The sequence below is a fragment of the Rutidosis leptorrhynchoides genome, chromosome 11 (genome assembly GCF_046630445.1).
Source record: "Rutidosis leptorrhynchoides isolate AG116_Rl617_1_P2 chromosome 11, CSIRO_AGI_Rlap_v1, whole genome shotgun sequence".
NCBI classification, from domain to species: Eukaryota; Viridiplantae; Streptophyta; class Magnoliopsida; order Asterales; family Asteraceae; genus Rutidosis; species Rutidosis leptorrhynchoides.
In genome coordinates this window covers 137,978,378-138,000,370 of record NC_092343.1, presented here as the reverse complement: position 1 = coordinate 138,000,370, position 21,993 = coordinate 137,978,378, and the positions used below count along the sequence as shown (strand labels likewise).

General features: G+C 36.6%; 2 protein-coding genes across 3 annotated transcripts; both read left to right on the top strand.

The window, feature by feature from the left end:
• The first annotated feature begins 5,472 nt into the window (after positions 1-5,472).
• Positions 5,473-11,355, top strand: LOC139877286 (uncharacterized). Of its 2 annotated transcripts, none has more exons than XM_071864693.1 (6): positions 5,473-5,809; positions 8,211-8,417; positions 9,228-9,344; positions 9,446-9,595; positions 10,489-10,547; positions 10,982-11,355. In XM_071864693.1, the coding sequence occupies exons 2-6, from the start codon at positions 8,295-8,297 to the stop codon at positions 11,115-11,117; spliced, it is 585 nt and encodes a 194-aa protein (XP_071720794.1). In that variant the 5' UTR covers positions 5,473-5,809; positions 8,211-8,294; the 3' UTR covers positions 11,118-11,355. The 2 variants fall into 2 exon arrangements, with proteins under 2 accessions (XP_071720794.1, XP_071720793.1); XM_071864692.1 differs by having other exon boundaries at positions 8,229-8,417; positions 10,982-11,353.
• A 1,208-nt stretch (positions 11,356-12,563) lies between these two features.
• Positions 12,564-19,060, top strand: LOC139874996 (type I inositol polyphosphate 5-phosphatase 13-like). The gene is made up of 11 exons (XM_071862384.1): positions 12,564-13,410; positions 13,927-14,179; positions 14,546-15,362; positions 15,574-15,698; positions 15,826-15,910; positions 16,228-16,384; positions 16,493-16,533; positions 16,942-17,209; positions 17,447-17,570; positions 17,653-18,010; positions 18,673-19,060. The coding sequence occupies exons 1-11, from the start codon at positions 12,564-12,566 to the stop codon at positions 19,027-19,029; spliced, it is 3,432 nt and encodes a 1,143-aa protein (XP_071718485.1). The 3' UTR covers positions 19,030-19,060.
• Positions 19,061-21,993: the final 2,933 nt, after the last annotated feature.

Below are 21,993 nucleotides of genomic sequence, written 5' to 3'. Positions count from 1 at the left end.
TTTGGGTAACATTTCTAAAACTCTAGATTTCTCTAAATTCGTGTTTTTGATTTGAAATGGTGTTAGTTAGTGTCTATGGCTCAAGTCTAACATGAATATATGTTTGGTTTGCTCGATTTGTTGTTTTTGGAGTAACTAGCATGAACTTGAAATGGGTTTGCTTAATCCTTGATTTTGGATGAGTTAATGTTGTTAGATTGTTAAAGTGCATGTTTTAATTGTGTTACTAGTATCACTAGCTTCGTTTTGATGCGTAGGTTGATTAAGAAAACTTCAAAAACATGAATATTGATTTTGTGATGTTTGACTAGGGTTTGATAGTTCTTGACATGAACTTTTGATGCTTGAATGCCATGGAATGTTAATTGTTAGTGATTAGTTGTAATGTATGCTTAATTACCTTCGAAACGGCATATCGTATGTGTAAATTGGATTCCCGAATCATAAAATACGTTTTACGAACTTGAAACTTTGAAAATAAACCCTTCTTGATCAATTGACGAGTTTTCGGTTATTGTAATTGATGTTTTTGCTTGTGAAAGGTAGTTAATTGTATTCCTTGTCAAAAGAGCTTTCCAATGATATAAGATGCGTATTCTAAGTGTTTACGGTTTGCGTTTTGTGCTAAATTGAATTTTGGATCAAGACTTGAACTTTTGAAACTGACCAGGTACCAGGCCACGCCTAATGTCGCGGCGCGACACCTCTGGCCGCGGCGCGGCAATAGCCGTGTTTGGGTTCTGACCTACTTTGTCAAATTTCGAAAAATGTTTGCTATGCTACGCACCTCCGATTAACATGTAACTTGGCCAACATGCTCATATATGACTTCTAAGCTTAGAAAAATAGTTTGGGACCCGACCCGAACGTGTTGACTTTTTCGTTGACTTTGACCAAGTTTGACTTTTAGTCAAACTTAACAAAACACTTATACAATCGTTCTAATCTTATTTTATACTTGATTCTTGCATGAAACTTGACAACGTGATTCACATGCTATACTATTCGAGTCATAACGAGCCATAGGACTAATTGAACACATTTCACCCGACCTTGTGTCGTAACCGGTTAATTGATACAACTTATTTGTTTAGGTCAAGGCTAAGCAACTATCATGCACACATTTACTTCGTGAAGTACTTTTATACTCGTGCACTCGAGGTGAGATCATAGTCCCATCTTTCAACAACTTTTATACTTTTAAATTATGGGATGAGAAACATATACAGTTTTATACTACATACTTTTATACTTTGAACACAAGTACAAGGAAACAAACATTCCACAGCGAGTTAGAACAAAAATCCTCAATTCGATTATCATTAGTTACACTTGCAGGGTGTAAGCGAGAACTTATATTGTGTGGCCATACGGGTTTGACAAACCCTCATTACGGACGGTTCGCTACCGTCTACGGATGAAATATATTTTCGAGAAACAGTGTATGTTCTAACACTATTGTGATGGGGTTCTATGGAAGGAAACGTTAAGTCTTGATAATTGGGTGCTCGCGAACAATACTTTTGGAATGCAAACGATTTTGATAATCAACTATGGGAATACTAAATCTTGTGGTTCAAAAACAACGTTTACAAACACCTATGATTTCACCAACGTTTTTCGTTGACAGTTTTCTATATGTTTCTCAGGTTCATACATGGCTATTTGATACATGCTTCCGCGTACATTCATACTTGCTTGGGGTCAAGCATACATGCATACACTCTGATTTCTTGCTTGGAGTCAAGCATACATACATGCATACGCTAGTGATAGCACCTTTGGATTCAAACATATTGTTTACATACTTACGCTATTTATAGCAACTGTGATTTTAAACTAATTATGTCGCAAGATATTTCATTTGTACTTTACTACTTTTGTAAACTTAAACTTGTTGTCGATCCGTTTGGTGAACTAAACTTTGCAAGTCATGCACGTTTCAAATGAATGCGACATAATTTTGGTCAAACGCGTCTCATATAGGGACTATGACCACGCAACGGGACCTAAGTAGCGGCGCCGTCAATGACGATTTGGTCGGGTCGTTACACCCGGGGCTTTTGAACTACCACACCCCTTAATCGCCTTCCATACTTCTTCTTCGGTGAATTTAGCTTCCAACAAGGATGCTCTCTCGGCTGAAATAGACGATAAAATAGGCCCCATAGGAATGGTACCAGGCCCACTGTCCACTAGATTAAAACTGACAGGGATATCCGAACCAGCAGGCCCACAGCCTGCTCCTACGGCCCAGTTAACAGAATGCAGAAGTCTTGGCCTGTGGGAAATGGACTGACCCGAACAGAAACGATCCTGAAAATGAGCATGGACTGTTGCTTTGATTATGGATGGGTCCTCGCACCAAGCGTTGTTAACCATTAGTCCTCTAAGATTATTTTTATTATATTTTCTGCGCATTGTCGAATGAAAAAACTTTGAGTTTTCATCGCCTTCTAAAACCCAACGAATACGTGCTTTTTGCTTTAACATCCCCACTTTGACCTTTTCTTTCGCGAGCCAGTTCTTCCTAGATTCAAGCCAACACTTACGATCACCCTCGGATAAGACTCCACTTTCCGCTTTCAATTCCCAACTTTGAGCAATGTTCTTTAGGTCCCTAATTTCCTCGTCCAGATTCCCAAATTCTTTCTTACTCCACTCCCTCAAATTGGCTTTTACATTTTTCAATTTATCCCGGAAACAACAATCATTTTTACGAGAACGAACCTCCCTATTCCAACCCTCACTTATTACGTTATCAACCCCTTCTTTGTTCAACCATTCGTCAAAGATTTTAAATGGTTTTGGCCCGAACTCAATCAACCCGTCTCTAAGAATTAGTGGACAATGATCCGACTCCATTCTATCAAGGACATTGACGGAAAGATCGTTCCAAAGATTAATGAAGTCGTACGAGACTAGAAACCGATCAAGCTTACTAAATTTGGATCCATCGTCACTATTTGTTGTGAATTTCCTACCATTAAGTGGTACCTCGAATAGATTATTCCGAACGATGAACTCATTAAATCTCCTAGCCCTTGCTTCATGAAATACGCAATTAAGTCTATCTTCACGCACTCTAACCTCGTTGAAATCACCACATAATACCCATGTCGAATGTACACTCATCATAAGATTATCAAGAGCCTCCCACATTTTTTTCTTATCTTTATCACAATAGGGACCATAGACATTGACGATGATTGTGTCATAATCAAAACCCACCCATTTGCCTCTAATTGCTAAGAAAAAATCACCACCAACCGCACAATTGACCTTGAACCTATTAATGTCCCACACCAATAACAAACCTCCCGAATACCCGATAGCATCCTTTTGGACATAACCTATATCACTATGTCCCCACAATTGGTTTACCCACAAATCATTAAGGCCTTTGCATCTTGTTTCTTGGAACACCGCAATGTCAGGTTTCTAACTAAAACACAAACCTTTAACCCAACTAAATTTGCCCGCAACCCCAAAACCCCTAACGTTTAAAGATAGGATCTTCATAACGAACCAATTAACAAACGAAGATGGAATGAGAACTTACTGTGGGTTCGGCCATTTAAGGCCAATACCCTCACCGAACTCCTTAAGCTCAACATCATTAATAGACCCACCTACAGAGATTCCAGCATCACAACTTTTCTCAGGCTTCTTATGATTGCGTCTGGTGGGATTCGATTTCCTGTTGCAATTCTTACAATTGACACGTCCCGCAATTCTAGCCAGCTTCTTGAGTTTCATTATGCGAGAAGATGCCTTCCAATTGCCATTCCAATTGCCAATTTTAGACCAGTAGCACTCATTACACACATAAACATCAATTGAGCCACAAGAATTACACGATCTACCAATGTTTCTCTTTTTTTTTACCAGTAGGTTTTTTGGGGCGATTAGAATTAAGAGAGTCAGATTCTACAGGCCTGTTATGATTTCGAGCATCTGACATCGCAGGCCCACTGGGATTTAACTGGCTTGTGTGTTGGCCTAACCCGCTTGCTTCATCGGATTATCCTTCACATCAGGTTCATTACCAGACCCCTTAGCAGTAGTTGGGCTTGGTATAGCAGATGGGCTTAAAGCTGGAGTTGGCCCAACATTGATGACCGGATCAGAAACCAATGGAACCCTATCCCCACGCCTGTCATTATTACACTTTTTGGGACTAGGGTTTTGAGTTTCCCCAACAACCTCATTATTATCCTCAAACAATTGCCCAATCCCAAAGCAGCAGGACCCTTGATCTTCTTCAACCGATGCAACATTTTTACCCTGACTCTTGGTATTCTCACCACCATGAACTCCGACCGGTTTGAACCCCGGAATCGGAACAGATTCAGGATACTCACTCTCATCAGATTCGATCGATTCATATGAATTGTCGTCGTCCACCTCCTTGTCCGTTATATCCTCGTACTCATTCTCACTAGGGAATTCATCTGAGTTGATAGAATCGTCACTATTACCTGGCATGTCCATGTCCGAGTTATAGCTATCTCCTGGGTAAAAAGGATTCTTCTTTTCTTCTGAAACAGTGATGAAATATGAACTCTTTTTGTACTTAAGGATAATGGAATCCTTCACCTTATCAGGTTTTAACAACTTGACATGTACCCTACCAACGTCCAGATTTTTCGCTGTCTTAATCTCACAATTGTTGAATTCATATACTACTCCCCACCATTCCGTTATGGACATGAACGATTTTTCATTCCAGCATTGTGGTGGCACCCCTCGTACTTGTAGCCACACCATTCGATTTTCAGGCCATTGATCCAAGTTCCAGCGACTAATTTTTTTTACCCACTTCCCAAGTGGGTGGTTTGGTCTATTGAGTACATCACTAACAGCAGCTTCATCGTTGAAGATTATTAGCACATTTAGTCCCCCTAGACTTTTACTTTTAACCTGGACATTGACTATACCCTCCTCAACACAGATTGCATCAAGATTATTAATGACCAAATAGTTTATGGCTTCACCTACTATTGCACATTTTAACAGCTCGTCATTACCATCACCATCTTTAACACTCACAACCCTTTCGTTCCCAACATCAGCTTTCGACATTAATTTTGTTCGAAGATCGACCTTGTGTTGGTTGAGCATCTGACGTAGATCCACCTTTTCACCTCCTAAAACCTCGTCATATCTCCTTCCATCCCAGTGGCACTGATTGAACTTATTTTCCCCACCCCCATTTTTAAATTGATATAAACATTTTTAACTTCAAAAACTTTCACTATCAAAACTTTATAAATAAATTAATAAATAAATAAACTTTAATGTACATAAATAAAATTTAACTTCTAAACAATCTCATTAAAATAACAAAATTTATTAATCTCTAGGTCTTATATTATAATTGTAACCATAGACATAGATTCAACTTCCAATAAACACCATATATACAATTAACAAAAAGACCAAATTATGTAAAAAGGGTACAAAAAGAAAACTAAAAAGAAAACCCCTCTTTTCTCCTCAAATTCCCCAACTTATATCAACTCAATACAGCAGCAAACAACACATAAAAACAAAGAGATAATTAACACCTAAAAATCAATTTAACCTCATTCTCCGTTGCCGGAAAAGTACAGTAGATTTACACTCTCCGACTGGTCGCCGGAGAATCAAATCGTCAGTGGATAAGATTCATCAAACAGGATTTATAATGATATCAACGAGGCTATTATTGTTGCCTCTTTTAACACCTACTTGTTCTGCTGCTTCATCTTCTTCTTCATTTTGTTTTAGGGTTTCTGCTTCTCAATTTTCATTCAACAAGAAGCTGGTATAACTTCATTCCATTTAATCCACTGTATACTACGAATATTTTTGTTGTTAATTGATATAATTTGTTTATGAATATGTTTTTGTATAGGTATTAATGTTTAATTTGTTTGATTTTGCATGATTTTTGTATAGATTTAGTGGTGCTGAATAGATTTTAACAGATTTTTTTTAATTTTGTTGTAGAGTTTGTTATATATTTTTGTTTGTTTTCCAGTTCCAATTAAAGAAGCTACTTTATACTTTATCAGTTTTATAATTGCTGTACACCAGACAGTTAGGAATAACTGTAGTTCATGCAAATCTCTTTTTAAGGAGTTACTGTTTTACCCTCATTTTATTCATGAAATAAGTAATGCTTTCTTTAAGTCTTTTGACTATAGTTATTAATTTGTTATAATTGAAGCCTTAGAGGTAAATGAGAAACTTAATGAGAATTCACTAGTCTTTTTTAAAAGTGGAAAATGCATGTGTAAAAGTAGGAAACTAAACGGTAATTTTGGATGGCTTGAGTGTTTAGTTATATTGTCGAGGTTCACGAGTATTAAATCTGTGATTTGAGGGTTCTTTTAATACATATCTGACCTTGTATCCATGTATATATTGTTAGTTCGTCTATTTGCTTGGTTGTTAGGTTGGGATTTGTAGAAGTTATGTTCTTTTGCAGACGTTATAATAACTAGTTGGACTTATAGTTACTGTAAACATAATATGGTCTTTTTAAAGAAAAGTTCACATTATGGTTATCTGACTGTTAGGCTGTCTTATATTTATAAATCTGAGGTTTTGGAGTTGAGAGTAAGATTTTAAGCATTGATCAAGTTTGGTATTTATAGGTGTTTGTGTGTTCTAGTATAACCAAATAGAGTTTGCTAACTTAAAAAAAATTGCAAATGTTTGATGTCTGTAAAATGTAGTGAAGATGAGGGTGCATCTGGAATTTATTCAACTGAAAAGTGTTCGGTTTTCGTATGTCTAATGCATTATAGTTTGTATGTTTGGTTAGTCACATTTTTAGTTAATTATGATTATTGATACATGTCTGTTCTGCATTTTCCACCCACACAGGTAATTAGGTCACAAAATCAGGTAATCATTCGTAATAAAACTCGCTTAAAAATAGTGTTTGTATATGGTTCCACTGTTTTAAATTTGTAAAAGTGTGATTATTTAAGTAGTTACTTATTAATATGTTCAAACTTATTAATATGTTCAAGAAACCACTTCTAAGAAGTAGAGGTGGTTTTTGAACTGTGTGTGTGTGTGTCAGTGGCGAGTTTAGTAAGGAAGCAACGCGGTCCGGTGACACCACTAGTTTTTCAAAATTTATTGCAAAATTTTATTTTTTCCGGTATAGGACACCACTAACTATAATAATGGGACCCCATAAATTTTTAGAGATTATAATTTGATAGTTTGGACTAATAAAGTATTTGAAATTAGCCTACTTATAATTTTATATAATGAGTATTGAATATATTAAACACATATAATTTAAGAAAATGTCATAAAAGTTATATTTTTTATTTACTTTTCAATTTTACCTTTACATTTTCTTTTTCTATTTCTATCTACATACATTAAAGCCATAATAGAACTTAATCTTTATTTTCTATTTATGTAAGTGAACAATTAATTTGGAACATCCCAAAATAAAATATTGAACTACAAAATTAGGGACGGAGAGAGTAACATTGATCAACCATACCATCCATTAAACAATTACAATAACATTGTAGCAAGTAACTTTCTTGATTATGTTTCTTGTAAATTACTGTAGTCAATAGCAATCCCACATAAGTGGGGTATGGGCAGTGGCAGTGGCAGAAGCAGGATTTTTTTTGCATCGGGGACAAGTAACTTTCTTGATTATGTTTTTCTCTCAATGTTCTATAATGTTCTATGGATAGAGAGACTGCTTCCGAATGGACCTCCGACTAATAAGTAGGTTAAGTGTGAGACTCCATGAAATGGATTATCCAATTTTACAATGGCTGTTATATTAACAATAGTAAAAAATATGAATAACCTTATATTTTGCGATATGTTTGTGTTTTGAACGCGACCGACCCGATCCAATTTGACCTGCCAAATTCAATATTTTGTGCAAGAAAGTTATCAAATAAAATTTTGGGACCCCATTAGGTTTTGATCCTAGAATCGCCACTGGTGTGTGTGTGTGTGTGTGTGGGTTTGTTTTATTTTTATTTTTATACTTTTATACTATACTTAAGTTGAAATATCAGTTGTGTTGTAGCATCCAAACTAATTATTTAATCCTTAAATTATTAATTACAACATGTATATCCAAACACCATTTAGTCATTAGGTAATTGTCACCTTTAGCTTGATAAATGTTAGTTTGAGTGATCAGTTGGTTTTCACTAATAATTTACTACCAGGGCCCTCTGTTTTTATAGTTGCTTTGTGGCAAAAGACATCAAAACATCGTTCGCTTAAAGATTGAAGATGGGAATGATGCCAGCATGTTTGGTTCTGATGATGAATTTACAACCCAAATTCCAACTCAAGCTCAAACCCTTTCGGAAAGCTCGAGTGCAGTTCTCGTCTCGGAATATAAACCGTCACCTGATGTTGATTACCTACAGGTCTGTCATGTCATCTTAGACCTCTTTTTTTTTTTTTTTTTTTTTTTTTTTTTTTTAATCTGTTGATGAGGCAAAATGGGCGGGTAGGGTGAACGGTGTACCAAGTCATTTGAGTAATTGTATGTGCTTGCCTAATTGGGATTGGTTAGGAATAGTTCACCCAGAAGATATTTAGTCCAAATGACTTGGTTAGCTTTTATCTATATATGTTGTTGATTAGTATTTTTATTAGAATGACAATTTAACCTATGTATGAATTGGTTGATTTAGAATGGGTTAAACAGGTTAAAAGGTGCTTAATTTATAGAGTTTATGCAATCAATCTCTTAGATTGTTTTCAATTAAGGATTCATATTATAGATGTAACAATCTTTAATATGTAATCATAATAATCTCATTGATAATAGAACAAACAACAACAACAACAATACCCAATTCCACCAAAGTGGAGTATGGGGATGTTAGATGTAGACACTTTCCTCTACCCTAGAGTAAAAGGGAAGTCATTCCTCCACCCAAGGATACCTATCGGTCCGCGGGTAGAAGAAGTCGTCCCTCCCTATATTAGAGGGCAGAGAGGCTGCTTCCTAAGGACCTCCGGCCAGAAAGAACCATGAATTTCGTTAAGTGAAGTAGCTAAATGCAGGTAGAAAAGATAATATAGAAACCCTTTTACTCCACTTTGCAGCCCATGCTATAAAACAAACCATTTTAACCCAAATCTGTCATCCAATGTGCCAAAACCTACAATTTTTTCACCTTTTGTTATGCAGGCATTTAATTTTTCTTACTATATTTTCAACTTTGCAGGAGTTACTAGCAATTCAACAACAAGGGCCACGAAATATTGGGTTTTTTGGGACACGAAATATGGGGTTCATGCATCAAGAGCTCATTGAGATTCTTAGTTATGCTATGGTTATAACGGTATATTAACTAATTTAAGTTCATTTATATGTTTTCAATGTCTCTCGTGCTTCATCAAGTTATATGGACTTGAAAAATTGCATTTATTATTTGTTTTGTAGAAAAATCATATATTCACATCAGGAGCTTCTGGAACTAATGCTGCTGTAATTAGAGGTGCGTTACGAGCCGAGCGTCCAGAATTGCTTACCGTAATATTGCCTCAAAGTTTGAAAAAACAACCTCCCGAAAGCCAAGAGTTACTATCAAAAGTAAGACATCAGATTTGTAGTTTTTTTTTTTTTTGCAAAATGTATATATCATGCCGGTTGTTGTAGTAGTGATCACGTCATATTATATAGTTGGGAGAACTAGAATGACCGTATTATACTTATTTTTCAACCTGTTAGACATTAGGATCTTGATATGATTGTATTATCTGACGCGATGCAAAATAACATCTGATCCATTTACATTGTTCTCAAGGTTGCAAAAACCGTTACTCAGATAGTATTATGTCAGAAATATTTAGGGAGTACTCGGCAACTCAGGGATTACTAGGATGTTGACCAAGTTTGATTTCGAACCATTTTAACCAATTTTCTGAGTGGGTAATCCCGAGTTTTGCCGAGTTTGACCGAGTTTTGACTGATTTTGACCAAGTTTGACCGAGTTCTAGCCAAGTACTCCCCATGTTGCAAAAACCAACGAAGCTTTGCTTCAACGGTATCCCCAACACCTTGTTTGTTGGGGCTAGGGTTAGGTCGTGGGTTCGAGCCTCGCTCGGCCCATCCTATTAATCAATATGCCTGCCTGAAATATGGAGCTCCAGATTAACCTAGGGAGCTCCAGATTAACCTAGGGGGTTTTCTCCCGGATCCATTCAGGATTCAAACCCGGTCCGCCTGCCCCTCGGGATGGTTTAAGGATCGGGTTGCTGCAATGCGATTCGGGTTTCCTCCCGAAAGTGCGTGCGTGTGTGCGTGGTAAATGAGAGTATTCAATGCCGGTTGTTGCCTTAAAAAAAAAAAACTCACCAAGTTGCAAAAACATGGTACTCTTCGAGTAATTTTGAGTTTTGCAACACTAATTGTTCTTGTAAATGTAATTAAATGTGAAGGTTTTTTGGGAAAAGTTACAGTCGTTTTTTCTATTGGATATGCAGGTAAAGAATGTTATTGAAAAGCCTTACAACGATCATCTCCCACTCATTGAAGCCAGCAGGTCTGTAAAATCTACTAAATAAAGTAGCTTGGACCCATTTACTTGAACAATTTGGACCCATTTACTTGCACAATTTGTGATTTTTCATACTTTGATCGTGTCAAACGGGCTATAAGTTGCCCAAAAGTCTATACTTTCTATTCTTACAAGCTCTGAAGCTGTTCTGTTCAAAGTCTATACTTTCTATTCTTACAAGCTCTGAAGATTTTTTTTTTTTTTTTTTTTTTTTTTTTTTTTTTTTTTAATGTTGTAATCATCAAACTTTGTATTTTCTTAAGCAGTTGGACAAAAAAGCTTGTAGGCCAACCCAACTGGACACTACCAAATATGACACGTTTGAACGTGTATAATCTGATCCACACGTCATCTATTATTTTCATCATCACATGATTTCAAATAAGATTAGTATTAATTTGGCTGTTTAATTCTTGCAGACTGTGTAATATGGATATCATATCTCAAGTACAGCAAGTCATTTGCTTTGCGTTTCATGACAGTCGGCTGCTAATGGAAACATGCCAAGAAGCCAAGAATCTTAGAAAAATCGTAACCCTGTTCTACCTTGATTGATTGATTGATTGGATGTTTTGTATACATCCATATAGAGAAGTCGTTCCATTTCCAATTTGATCGGTAAATGGCAAATGTTGTTTATTCTTATTGTTATCTGTTTATTATTCTTGTTATTGTTTTTTTAGAAAAATTAAGTAAACAACTTAAAAGGTGTAGGGGATAAGTTATGTGCAATATATAATTTTGTTTATATATACACTTGTCTAATTTCATCTAGTATGTACATACGTTTCTTTGTTTTGTACTGGTCAACATCTTAGGCCATGCTAAACACGAGTTACTCTTAAATTAATGTTGAATTTTTACAATACATGTATGGGATGGCTCGAATCATGGCGAGATAACCTATTGGTTTGGGTACTGACATTCACATCATAGTTCTCTGAGTTCTAACCTAATTAGCAATATATCTTGAGGTGGCCTGCTAAAACGTCGAAAACGATCACGAGATAACCTCCATAAGACTATAAGAGTATGAACATTGAAGTAAAGATACTCGCTCCTTGCAATAGTCGCACTCAAAGCTTCTTTTCAACCACCACCATCACTTGAACCCACAAAATTAATATAATGACAAACAGAGGCGGATCTAGAGTGTAAGGAGGGGGGGCGCCCGCCTCCGGTGGATTTCGAAATTTTAGTGTAAAAATTTTGGATTTTTCGACTTTGCCCCCGGTGAATTTTTTTTTTGCCCCAAAACCTTTATATTTTGCCCCAAAACTTTCAAATTTTGTTCAAAATTCTCCAAATTTTGACCCAAAACCTTCAAATTTTACCCACAAATCTTCAAATTTTGCCTAAAAACTTCAATTTTTTGCCCCAAAACCTCCATATTTTACTCAAAAAAATTGCTATGATTTTAAAAAAAATTTCGCCCCCGGTGGGAAAAAATTCTGGATCCGGCACTGATGACAAAATAAGCATACATGTTAGTAGGTTAACTTTTTCACTTTATTTTTATTTGTTGTTAAAAAATATATTTTATCTTTTTTTTTTTTTTTTTTTTAACTAGTCGTTCTCAATTTTCATACAAGTTCATGTATATTAGTCTGTTACTAGCATCTTCAACAACTGACAAAATAAGCATACTGCATACATGTTAGTTGGTTAATTTTTTCTTGATGACTCATCTATTCTATTATATAACTATAAAAAAATTTACAATACTTAATGTCTCTTTATACAAATAATACGAAAATTAAGGCCAGTTTTAATAAATTTGCATGGCAATGAGAGCCCCTTTTCCGTACATGCAGCCTCATTCTTCCTCTCACTCTTTCACCCCACATTTCTGTTTGTTAGAATTTGTTCTCTGTTTCAATTCTCTTAGATTCATTAATTTGCTTGAAGCTTTTTGTCTTTTATCATCATCATTATGATGAATATGAACTATGATTCGCATATTAATGAAGTCATCTTGATGTTTTGATCCGATACGAGAAAATGAGCCAGGGGTTAGATGAAGCAGATGCCGACGCCTTGTCTGCTCTGGCCAACGCTCCGCCTATTCCATCCGTCACACAAAAATCACATTCCCAACAGCTTCGAACCAACACCGGCACCGCCTTGAACCGCCATCCGAAACACCACCATCATCGAAAACATAGCCTCGACGAGGCCCGAATAACCGCTGCAGTGGACGGCTTCTTTCATAATCATTCAGACGATGAAGACGATCATGACTTCTACCCGTACGCCACCTCAGATTCCCACAACCAACATTATTATGGAAACAATAATAATAACATTAACAATAATATTTATAATAGTAATAGTTGTTCGTCTGCCTCAGATGAACAACAACAACCGTTACCTGAGTTTTCAGGTAATGGCGGTGACGCGGGTTTTTTCAAAGCGCCATCACGGTCCGCTGTGCATCCAGGGCGGCCCACCGCCCTGGAACTCAGACCGCATCCGTTAAGGGAAACACAAGTCGGGAGATTTATTCGAACAATTGCGTGTACCGAGACCCAGTTATGGGCCGGGCAAGAGTCCGGTGTTAGGTTTTGGAATTTTTGTGACGCGTTTGAGCCCGGGTTGGGTTTAGGGGGACGGGCTCGACGTGGTGATGAAGATGCAGCCCCGTTTTACGAGTCAGCGAATACGTCACCGACAACTTGCATGATGGTAGATTGTGCGAATAAATTGGTTTGGAGCGGGCATAAAGACGGGAAAGTTAGATCATGGCGAATGGATCAGAAGCCTGCGGACGATATGCCTTTTAAAGAATGTCTTTCTTGGCAGGCTTATCTCCGGGCCCCGGTTCTTTCAATGGTGACTTCTTCATATGGTAACCATGATTTTCAATGACTGAGATTTATACAATTTACGAAAATGTGTTCGGCAAAGCGTTTTGAAAATGATTAATGAATGGTATTACTAGAATATGTTAAAGACAATGTTAAGACTATACCTTGCAAACGAGTCAGGTTGGTTGGGTTTGGGTAACACGTCAAAACGCTTTTGGGTTAAAATGGGTCATGGGTCAAACGAGTCTGTTTTTTAAACGGGTCCAAATGGGTCAAGTTGGGTAGGAGGTCGAAACGGGTCATGAAATGCTATAACTTAAGACTTACTCCAAATAATGATAATTCCAAAAACTCAATTAACTGAATATTTTATTATAACAGCTTAACAATCAGACGAACATCGAAACAGCATCTCTTGCAGCCCATTTTGTTACATTTGATTACCTAATAGTAATAACTCCATATCTAATCTAATAATTACTTAAAAAACACAATATGAAGTATCTAATTATGTTATAAGATGGTTTATTAAAGAGTAATTTGTTTGAATTGTGCAGGTGATATATGGACAGGGTCAGAGAATGGAGTGATAAAGGTATGGCCATATGAATCGATTGAAAAATCACTCGCATTATCACCCGAAGAACGTCACATGGCTGCTTTGCTAGTCGAACGATCATGTATCGATCTTAAAAGTCAAGTAACTGTTAATGGAGTATGTAGTATATCTTCTTCTGATGTCAAGTATTTGTTGTCTGATAACGTCAAATCTAAAATATGGGCAGCCAGTTCGCTCTCTTTCTCATTGTGGTATGATAATTTTCACTTGATTATTTCCATGGTTGCAAAAATCGTTACTCGGGGAATACTCGTTGGGGACTTTTTAGGGAGTACTCGGATGTTCACCAAGTTTGACTTTGACCAATTTGACTAAGTTTGACTTTGACTGATTTTGACTAAATGTGACCTTGACCGAATTTGACCAAGTCTGACTTTGACCATTTTTGATTGAGTTTCCTAGTAATACCGAGTTTTGACCGAGTTTGACCGAGTATTCCCGAGTTGCATAAACCAAGTACTTGCCGACTAATTCCGAGCTCTGCAACACTGTTTGCGACGTATTTCTCTAGAAAATTATTCTACGGGGACATATATCTAATAATTGGTGAGTTGTAGGGATGCTCGTACTAGGGAACTTTTGAAGGTGTATAATGTAGATGGGCAGATCGATAATCGAGCTGATATATCATCAGAGAAAGATCAACCATTAGAAGAAGAATCTAGTGTAAAAGGCGGTTCAAAATCCAAAAAAGAAAAACAACAAGGAGGCGGGTTTTTACAAAGATCACGCAACGCTATAATAGGAGCGGCCGATGCAGTTCGACGAGTGGCAACGAAAGGTACGAATGCATTTACAGTTGAAGACGCTAAAAAAACCGAAGCACTATTACTTGCGTATGACGGAATGATTTGGACCGGATGTTCAAACGGTTTACTTGTACAATGGGACGGTAACGGAAACCGTTTGCACGATTTTCATCACCATCATTGTGCGGTTCTTTGTTTTTGCACGTACGGGCCACGGATATGGGTCGGATACGTGAGTGGTATGGTTCAAGTGATTGACCTTGAAGGAAACTTGATTACGGGTTGGGTTGCGCATAATGGCCCGGTTATAAAGTTGGTTGTTGGGAATGGGTCGATATTTAGTTTAGCGACCCATGGTGGTATACGCGGGTGGTACATTTCGTCTCCCGGGCCTTTGGATAACATTTTGAGACCCGAATTAGCTAAAAGAGAACACATGTATAACACGCTTGAAACGGTTAAGATTATGGTTGGTACTTGGAATGTTAGTCAAGGAAAACCGTGTCAAGAAGCACTAATCTCGTGGGTTGGATCGCAAGTTTCGGATGTTGATATTTTAGTTGTCGGCTTGCAAGAGGTGGAAATGGGGGCCGGGTTTCTTGCGATGTCTGCCGCAAAAGAAACGGTAAGTTCTTTTGAACAGTAACCTTCAGAGTTTTATACACAGGGGTATTTTATTAATTTTTCCTTTCCTTTTTTTTATTGCTTTTTCTTTTTCCCCTAGTGAAGTGGGGTCCACACACCCCTCGTTATTGTCAAAAATGACGGTGTGACAGATAACGTAAGTAGATTTAACTTTTTTTTTTTGACACTGATCGATTTCATATCGAGTGCAGATAGGTGTTGAAGGTAGTTCAAATGGACAATGGTGGCAAGATGCAATAGGGAAGGCCATGGGCGAAGGATCCGCTTTTGAACGTGTAGGTTCTCGGCAGCTTGCAGCCCTGCTCATAGCCATTTGGTATTTTTACTTCTACAAACACGAATTAATACATTCTGATTTAAGCTTTATGTAAATATTAAACTTATTGTACGCACAAGGTTTTCATTTTCTTGTGTATGTTATGTATGTTGTAATGACTTTTTAGGGTAAGAAAGAGTATTAGAACACACGTAGGCGATCTTGATGTTGGAGCAGTTGCTTGTGGCTTAGGTCGAACTTTTGGTAATAAGGTATGCAGGTTTCCTAAACTAAACCGTTACTATTGTAGGTGGCAATTTCTACCCGTTACTAATAAATGGGTGGATGGATTGGGTCACGTTTTTTTTTTTGTTTTTTTTTTTTTTTTGATCATGAATGAGTAAAACGGATAACGTTTCGCCAAGTGTGGCAGTTTTCAACTCTTTTTCATGGCAACCCCAACTTAGGTCAAACGGGTTGAATGGGCTAAAAGTTATCCAAAAGCATATAATGTAGATAGTTTAAGATTATTACTATATTAAAGTCTAACAAATCAACTAGTGTTTACATACCATTTCATTATGATCAGGGAGGTGTAGGGTTGAGAATAAGAGTTTACGATCGAATAATATGCTTTGTGAACTGCCACCTGGCTGCGCATTTGGAAGCAGTCAACCGTCGGAATGCTGACTTTGACCACATTTATGGGAATATCACGTTTGGGCGATCAATCAATAATGCATCTGGTATAGTGCGATACCTATTTTTCTGTTGCGTTTTTGCCTTCTCAGCGTATTTATTTTGGGTGCATTTTTCTTCCTTTGCCTTGCCATTTTTGGTCCTCATTCTTACAGCTGGCGTGTCTTCTACCGCCCAAATGCTTCGTCCTGCTACTGTAAGTATCTACTCGTAACAAAAATACATCAATCTATACACATATGTATGCATAAATGAACGTTATAAGTAACATATAAAAGTCACGTATGGAAAAAAAACATCAGTCTCAATTTAATAATAGTCTGACTTTCCTTTTTGGGTTATCCCAAATAAATAGTCCACTTCCTAATAGCCACGAATAGTAAGTATAATATGGTAAATTTCTTTTATACACTTATTTTTTGCATCTAAAACAAAAATTAGGTAGAAATTAAGGGTAAAATAGTTCAGTGAACAAACAGTACAGTGTGATAATGATGTTATTCTAAAAATGTGTGTTTTTTGTCTATGGAATATTAAACTGGGACAATGTAGTAAATTTTTTATTTTATGATTTTTGAGTTATGAATGATTTTTACATGAACAGTCGGCGGCTATCAATCCTGATGAGGGGAAGCCTGATCTAGCGGAAGCTGATATGGTCGTCTTTTGTGGCGACTTCAATTACCGACTTTTTGGAATAACGTACGATGAAGCTCGTGACTTTGTTTCTCAAAGGAGTTTTGATTGGCTGAGAGAGAAGGACCAACTAAGAGCCGAGATGAAAGCCGGGAAAGTTTTTCAAGGAATGAGGGAAGCCCTCATTAGATTTCCTCCAACTTATAAGTTTGAAATTGGCAAACCAGGTTTAGGAGGTAAGATAATGGGTCAATTTGGGTTACGGTTCTATCACTAATGGGTCATATAATAAAAGAACTACAAGGGGGACAAGACGAACGGGTCAAACATGTATTAATTCATCTAATTGGGTCAATTTGGTTTACAAAGATATGACTTTGACCCATCTTGTAAACTACTCGTTTCTGAAACGAACCCATTTTGACACCCTGCCCAACCTGTTTGACATACTACTACCCGTATTTGTTATACAGGATATGATTCTGGGGAGAAAAAGCGTATTCCCGCATGGTGCGATAGGATATTATATCGAGACAACCGGTCTTCACCAACATCAGAATGCAGTTTAGCATGCCCTGTTGTTGCTTCAATCTGGATGTAGGTCTCTAGGTACCTTATATTTTTTTACACCAAATTGTATTTTTAAATTTTTTTTTTTTTTTGGCTATGGCATTTACAGGTATGAAGCGTGTATGGATGTAGTAGAAAGTGATCATAAACCAGTTCGATGCAAATTCAAAGTTCAGATTTCTCATGTTGATAGATCAATAAGAAGACAAGAATTCGGAAAAATATTCATGTCTAATGAAAAAATCAAATCCATACGTGAAGAACTGCGATACGTTCCCGAAACTTCACTTAGTACAAACAAGATAGTTCTTCAAAACCATGAGACGTGTCCTTTGACTATCACTAATCGAAGTAATAAAGATGACGCGATTTTTCAGATTTTATGTGATGGTCACTCTGCTATTAAAGATGGAGAGGAACCAGAGTATCGGCCGAAAGCGTCGTTCGGGTTTCCTCGTTGGCTCGAGGTAATGACTTGTGTTATTTGTGTAAGAAATATAACAATTCATCAACAAGATTAGAAGTTTAAATACCTTATTAACCTTAATAATTAACAAACCATAACTTATGGAGTAGTTGCTAGTTGATTTGTAGTTAGTGAATGCTAGAGCTAAAGATGCATAAACCTAGGCGTATTCGTGCAAAATATAAAACGCACGGTCCTTGAGATTAAAACATAGGTCGGATTACGGCCCCAACAAAGATTGCAAAGATTGATGCCCTGGGTGTACTCGGTCGGGACTTTTTAAGGAGTACTCGGAAACACGGGGATTACTCGCATGTTGACTAAGTTTGACTTTGACTGATCTTGACCAAGTTTTGACCTATTTTCTAGGTAATCCCGAATTTCGGCGGAGTTCTGACCGATTTTATGAATAATCACGAGTTTTGACTGAGTTTGACCAACTTTGACCGACACGAGTTGCAAAAACCGAGTACTCCCTGAGTAATTCTGAGTTCTGCAACACTGGGCCCAACGGAGCCTTACCGGTCCTATCATTTTCATTTTAGTTTTGTCTATTAAAGCAATTAGATTACATAACATCTATTAAAAGTCATGCATCATAACTTAAGAATTTTGGCTTAGGGTAATATTGATTTAAGGATTGATCATGTTACCATGATGTAGGTAATCCCGGCCGTAGGCATAATAAAACCTGGCAACTCGGCAGAAATCTCGATACACCATGATGACACACAGACCTCCTCGGAAGACAGCGGGACCCCAAAATATTGGCATTCTGAAGACACTCGCGATAAAGTAGTCAACTTATCAGTAGTAATTAGAGGCAGCAAATCAACTGAAACAAAAAGTCACCAATGTCATGTACGATACTGCTATTCTCCCCCTAAATGTATAATAGCGAACCATGAACCATCAACAAAAGGTGGTCAAAGTTCTAAAAGACATCAAAGTGCTCATCAGCGTTCTTCTAAAAACTTGGATAAGTTTGATGATCATCGTCGAAGTAGGCATGAACATTGAATTAGGCTAGCTAGTTATGTACATGCAGCAATATGAGTTGTACTTTGTTGTTAGATTTTGTGCTATACACAGTTGAACAGTTATGTTTCTGTTGAATTTGCTAATGACTACTCAGTAATTGTTAAGTGCAATCATGTAACAAAAGAAATCCCAACTTGCACCTTTTGACAATTTCAGTCCATTTACTTAAAGACTGTACGGATTCATTTTTAATAATATTATTTTGTTTTTAATTTATCTCTAACGGACGGGTCAAATGAATAATAAGATATGAACATTATTCATTGACGAAAACAAATAGAACTTGTCAAAGGTCGCCCAAAGTGTATTATTAATGCATAAAACCTCCTATATCTTTTTAAATTACTAATTAACTAGGACTAAACTTACATAAACTTTACTTCAAGATTAAATAAGCTAAATATATTATAGAAAATTTAAAAAATTTAGACACAAATTTCTTTGTCCCCGAACTTGTTAGTGATTTCGGTGTCATCTAACATTCAATTTAGTTAATTAGGATTTACTTGAATGCAAGTGTTAGTTAGTTATACTTAAACAATGGGTTCGGAGAGTGTGGAATACGCACCCGTAATAATTGGCTATTAACTAACGCGCAAATTGCGGGGGTCAAGGGGGCTGCACCCCTGGCGGGGTCAACCGAAAAGACACTATTTGTTTTAAAGGAAATGTGTCTTCAACAATTTTTCTCACCTAAAATGAAGAGTTATGTCTCTTCAATAAAGCTGCCAAAACTAATTTCATATTCGGTTTTTCAACAGTTTTTCTGCATTCATTCAAAATACACTCTCATGCATGATTTTGATTTCTTCTTGCCTGAAAACAAAATCGTACTTGTCTTATCCCAATTAGGATTTCGTGTAATCCCGAGGCTTGTGAGGGGTGAAATACTTAATTAGGAAAATGTTTCACGATTCGGGAACCAATCCAAATTGTCTGTTTCATACCCGTTTCTTACAAACTAATTAAGTATTTTTCGTTGATAATCATATCTACTGAATCAGTGAGAGAGGTAACATCCAAATTTGCAAAATTAGATAAGTTTGATGGTGTTGATTTTCGAAGATGGCAACAGAAGATGTGTTTTCTTCTTACTACATTGAAGGTTGTTTATGTTCTGTCTACCCTGAGCCAGAAGTTGGTGAAGATGAAACAGTGGAACAAATCAGAAAATGAAAAAAATGGGACAACGATGACTACATCTGTCGTGGACATATTCTCAATGGTATGTCTGATTCTCTTTTTGATGTTTATCAATCTGCTAATTATGCAAAGGAACTTTGGGATTTATTGGAATTCAAATACATGGCTGAAGATGCTTCTAGTAAGAAGTTTCTTGTTAGTAATTTTAATAATTACAAGATGATAGATTCTAGGTCTGTTATGGAACAGTACCATGAGATTATGAGACTTTTAGGACAGTTTTCACAACATAATTTGAAAAAATCGAGTTCTGTAATTCCGAGTTCTGGGCCCAACAGAGCCTTACCGGTCCTATCATTTTCTTTTTAATTTTGTATATTAAAGCAATTAGATTAGATAACATCTATAAAAAGTCATGCATCATAACTTAAGAATTTTGGCTTAGGGTAATATTGATTTACGGATTGATCATGTTACCATGATGTAGGTAATCCCGGCCATAGGCATAATAAAACCTGGCAACTCGTTAGAAATCTCGATACACCATGATGACACACAGACCTCGGAAGACAACGGGACCCCAAAAAATTGGCATTCTTAAGACACTCGCGATAAAGTAGTCAACTTATCAGTAGTAATCAGAGGCAGCAAATCAACTGAAACAAAAAGTCACCAATGTCATGTACGATACTGCTATTCTCCCCCTAAATGTATAATAGCGAACCATGAACCATCAACAAAAGGTGGTCAAAGTTCTAAAAGACATCAAAGTGCTCATCAGCGTTCTTCTAAGCACTTCGATAAGTTTGATGACAATCATCTAAGTAGGCATGAACATTAGGCTAGCTAGTTATGTACATGCATCAATATGAGTTGTACTTTGTTGTTAGATTTTGTGCAATACACAGTTGAACAGTTATATTTCTTTTGAACCCACTAACATGACTATAATTGTTGGGGGATGATTCTCACACACACTTTTTTGATCCTCACACACCTATTTTAACCTTTTACTCTTCTAATAATACTCAATTGGTGTGTGAAGATCAAAAAAGTGTGTGTGAGAATCATCCCCCATAATTGTTTAGTGCAATCATGTAACAAAAGAAATCCCAACTTGCACCTTTTTGATACTGACCTGACAATTTCAATCCATTTACTAAATGAATGTACCGATTCATTTTTAATATTATTATTTTGTTTTTTTTGTTTTTTTTTTTATCTCTAACGGGTTAAATAGAACCTGTCAAAGGTATGAACATTCATTGACGGAACCAAATAGAACCTGTCAAAGGTTGCCCAAAGTGTATTATTAATGCATAAAACCTCCTAAATCATTTTAAATTACTAATTAACTAGGACTAAACTTACATAAACTTTACTTCAATATTAAATAAGCTAAATATATTATAGAATATTTAAAAAATTAGGACACAAATTTCTTTGTCTCCAAACTTGTTGGTGATTTTAGCGTCATCTAACATTCAATTTAGGTAATTAGAATTTACTTGAATGCAAATGTTAGATAGTTATACTTAAACAACGGGTTCAGAGAGTGTGGAGCACACGCCCGTAAGAGTCGGCTATTAACTATCACGCAAATTGCGGGGATCAAGGGGCAGCACCCCTGGCGGGGTCAACCTAAAAGACACTATTCGTTTTAAAGGAAATGTGTCTTCAACAGATTTTCCCACCTAAAATGAAGAGTTATGTCTCTTCAATAAAATTGTCAAAACCGATTACATATTCGGCTTTTCAACAATTTTTCTGCATTCATTCAAAACATACAGATTCTCTCAT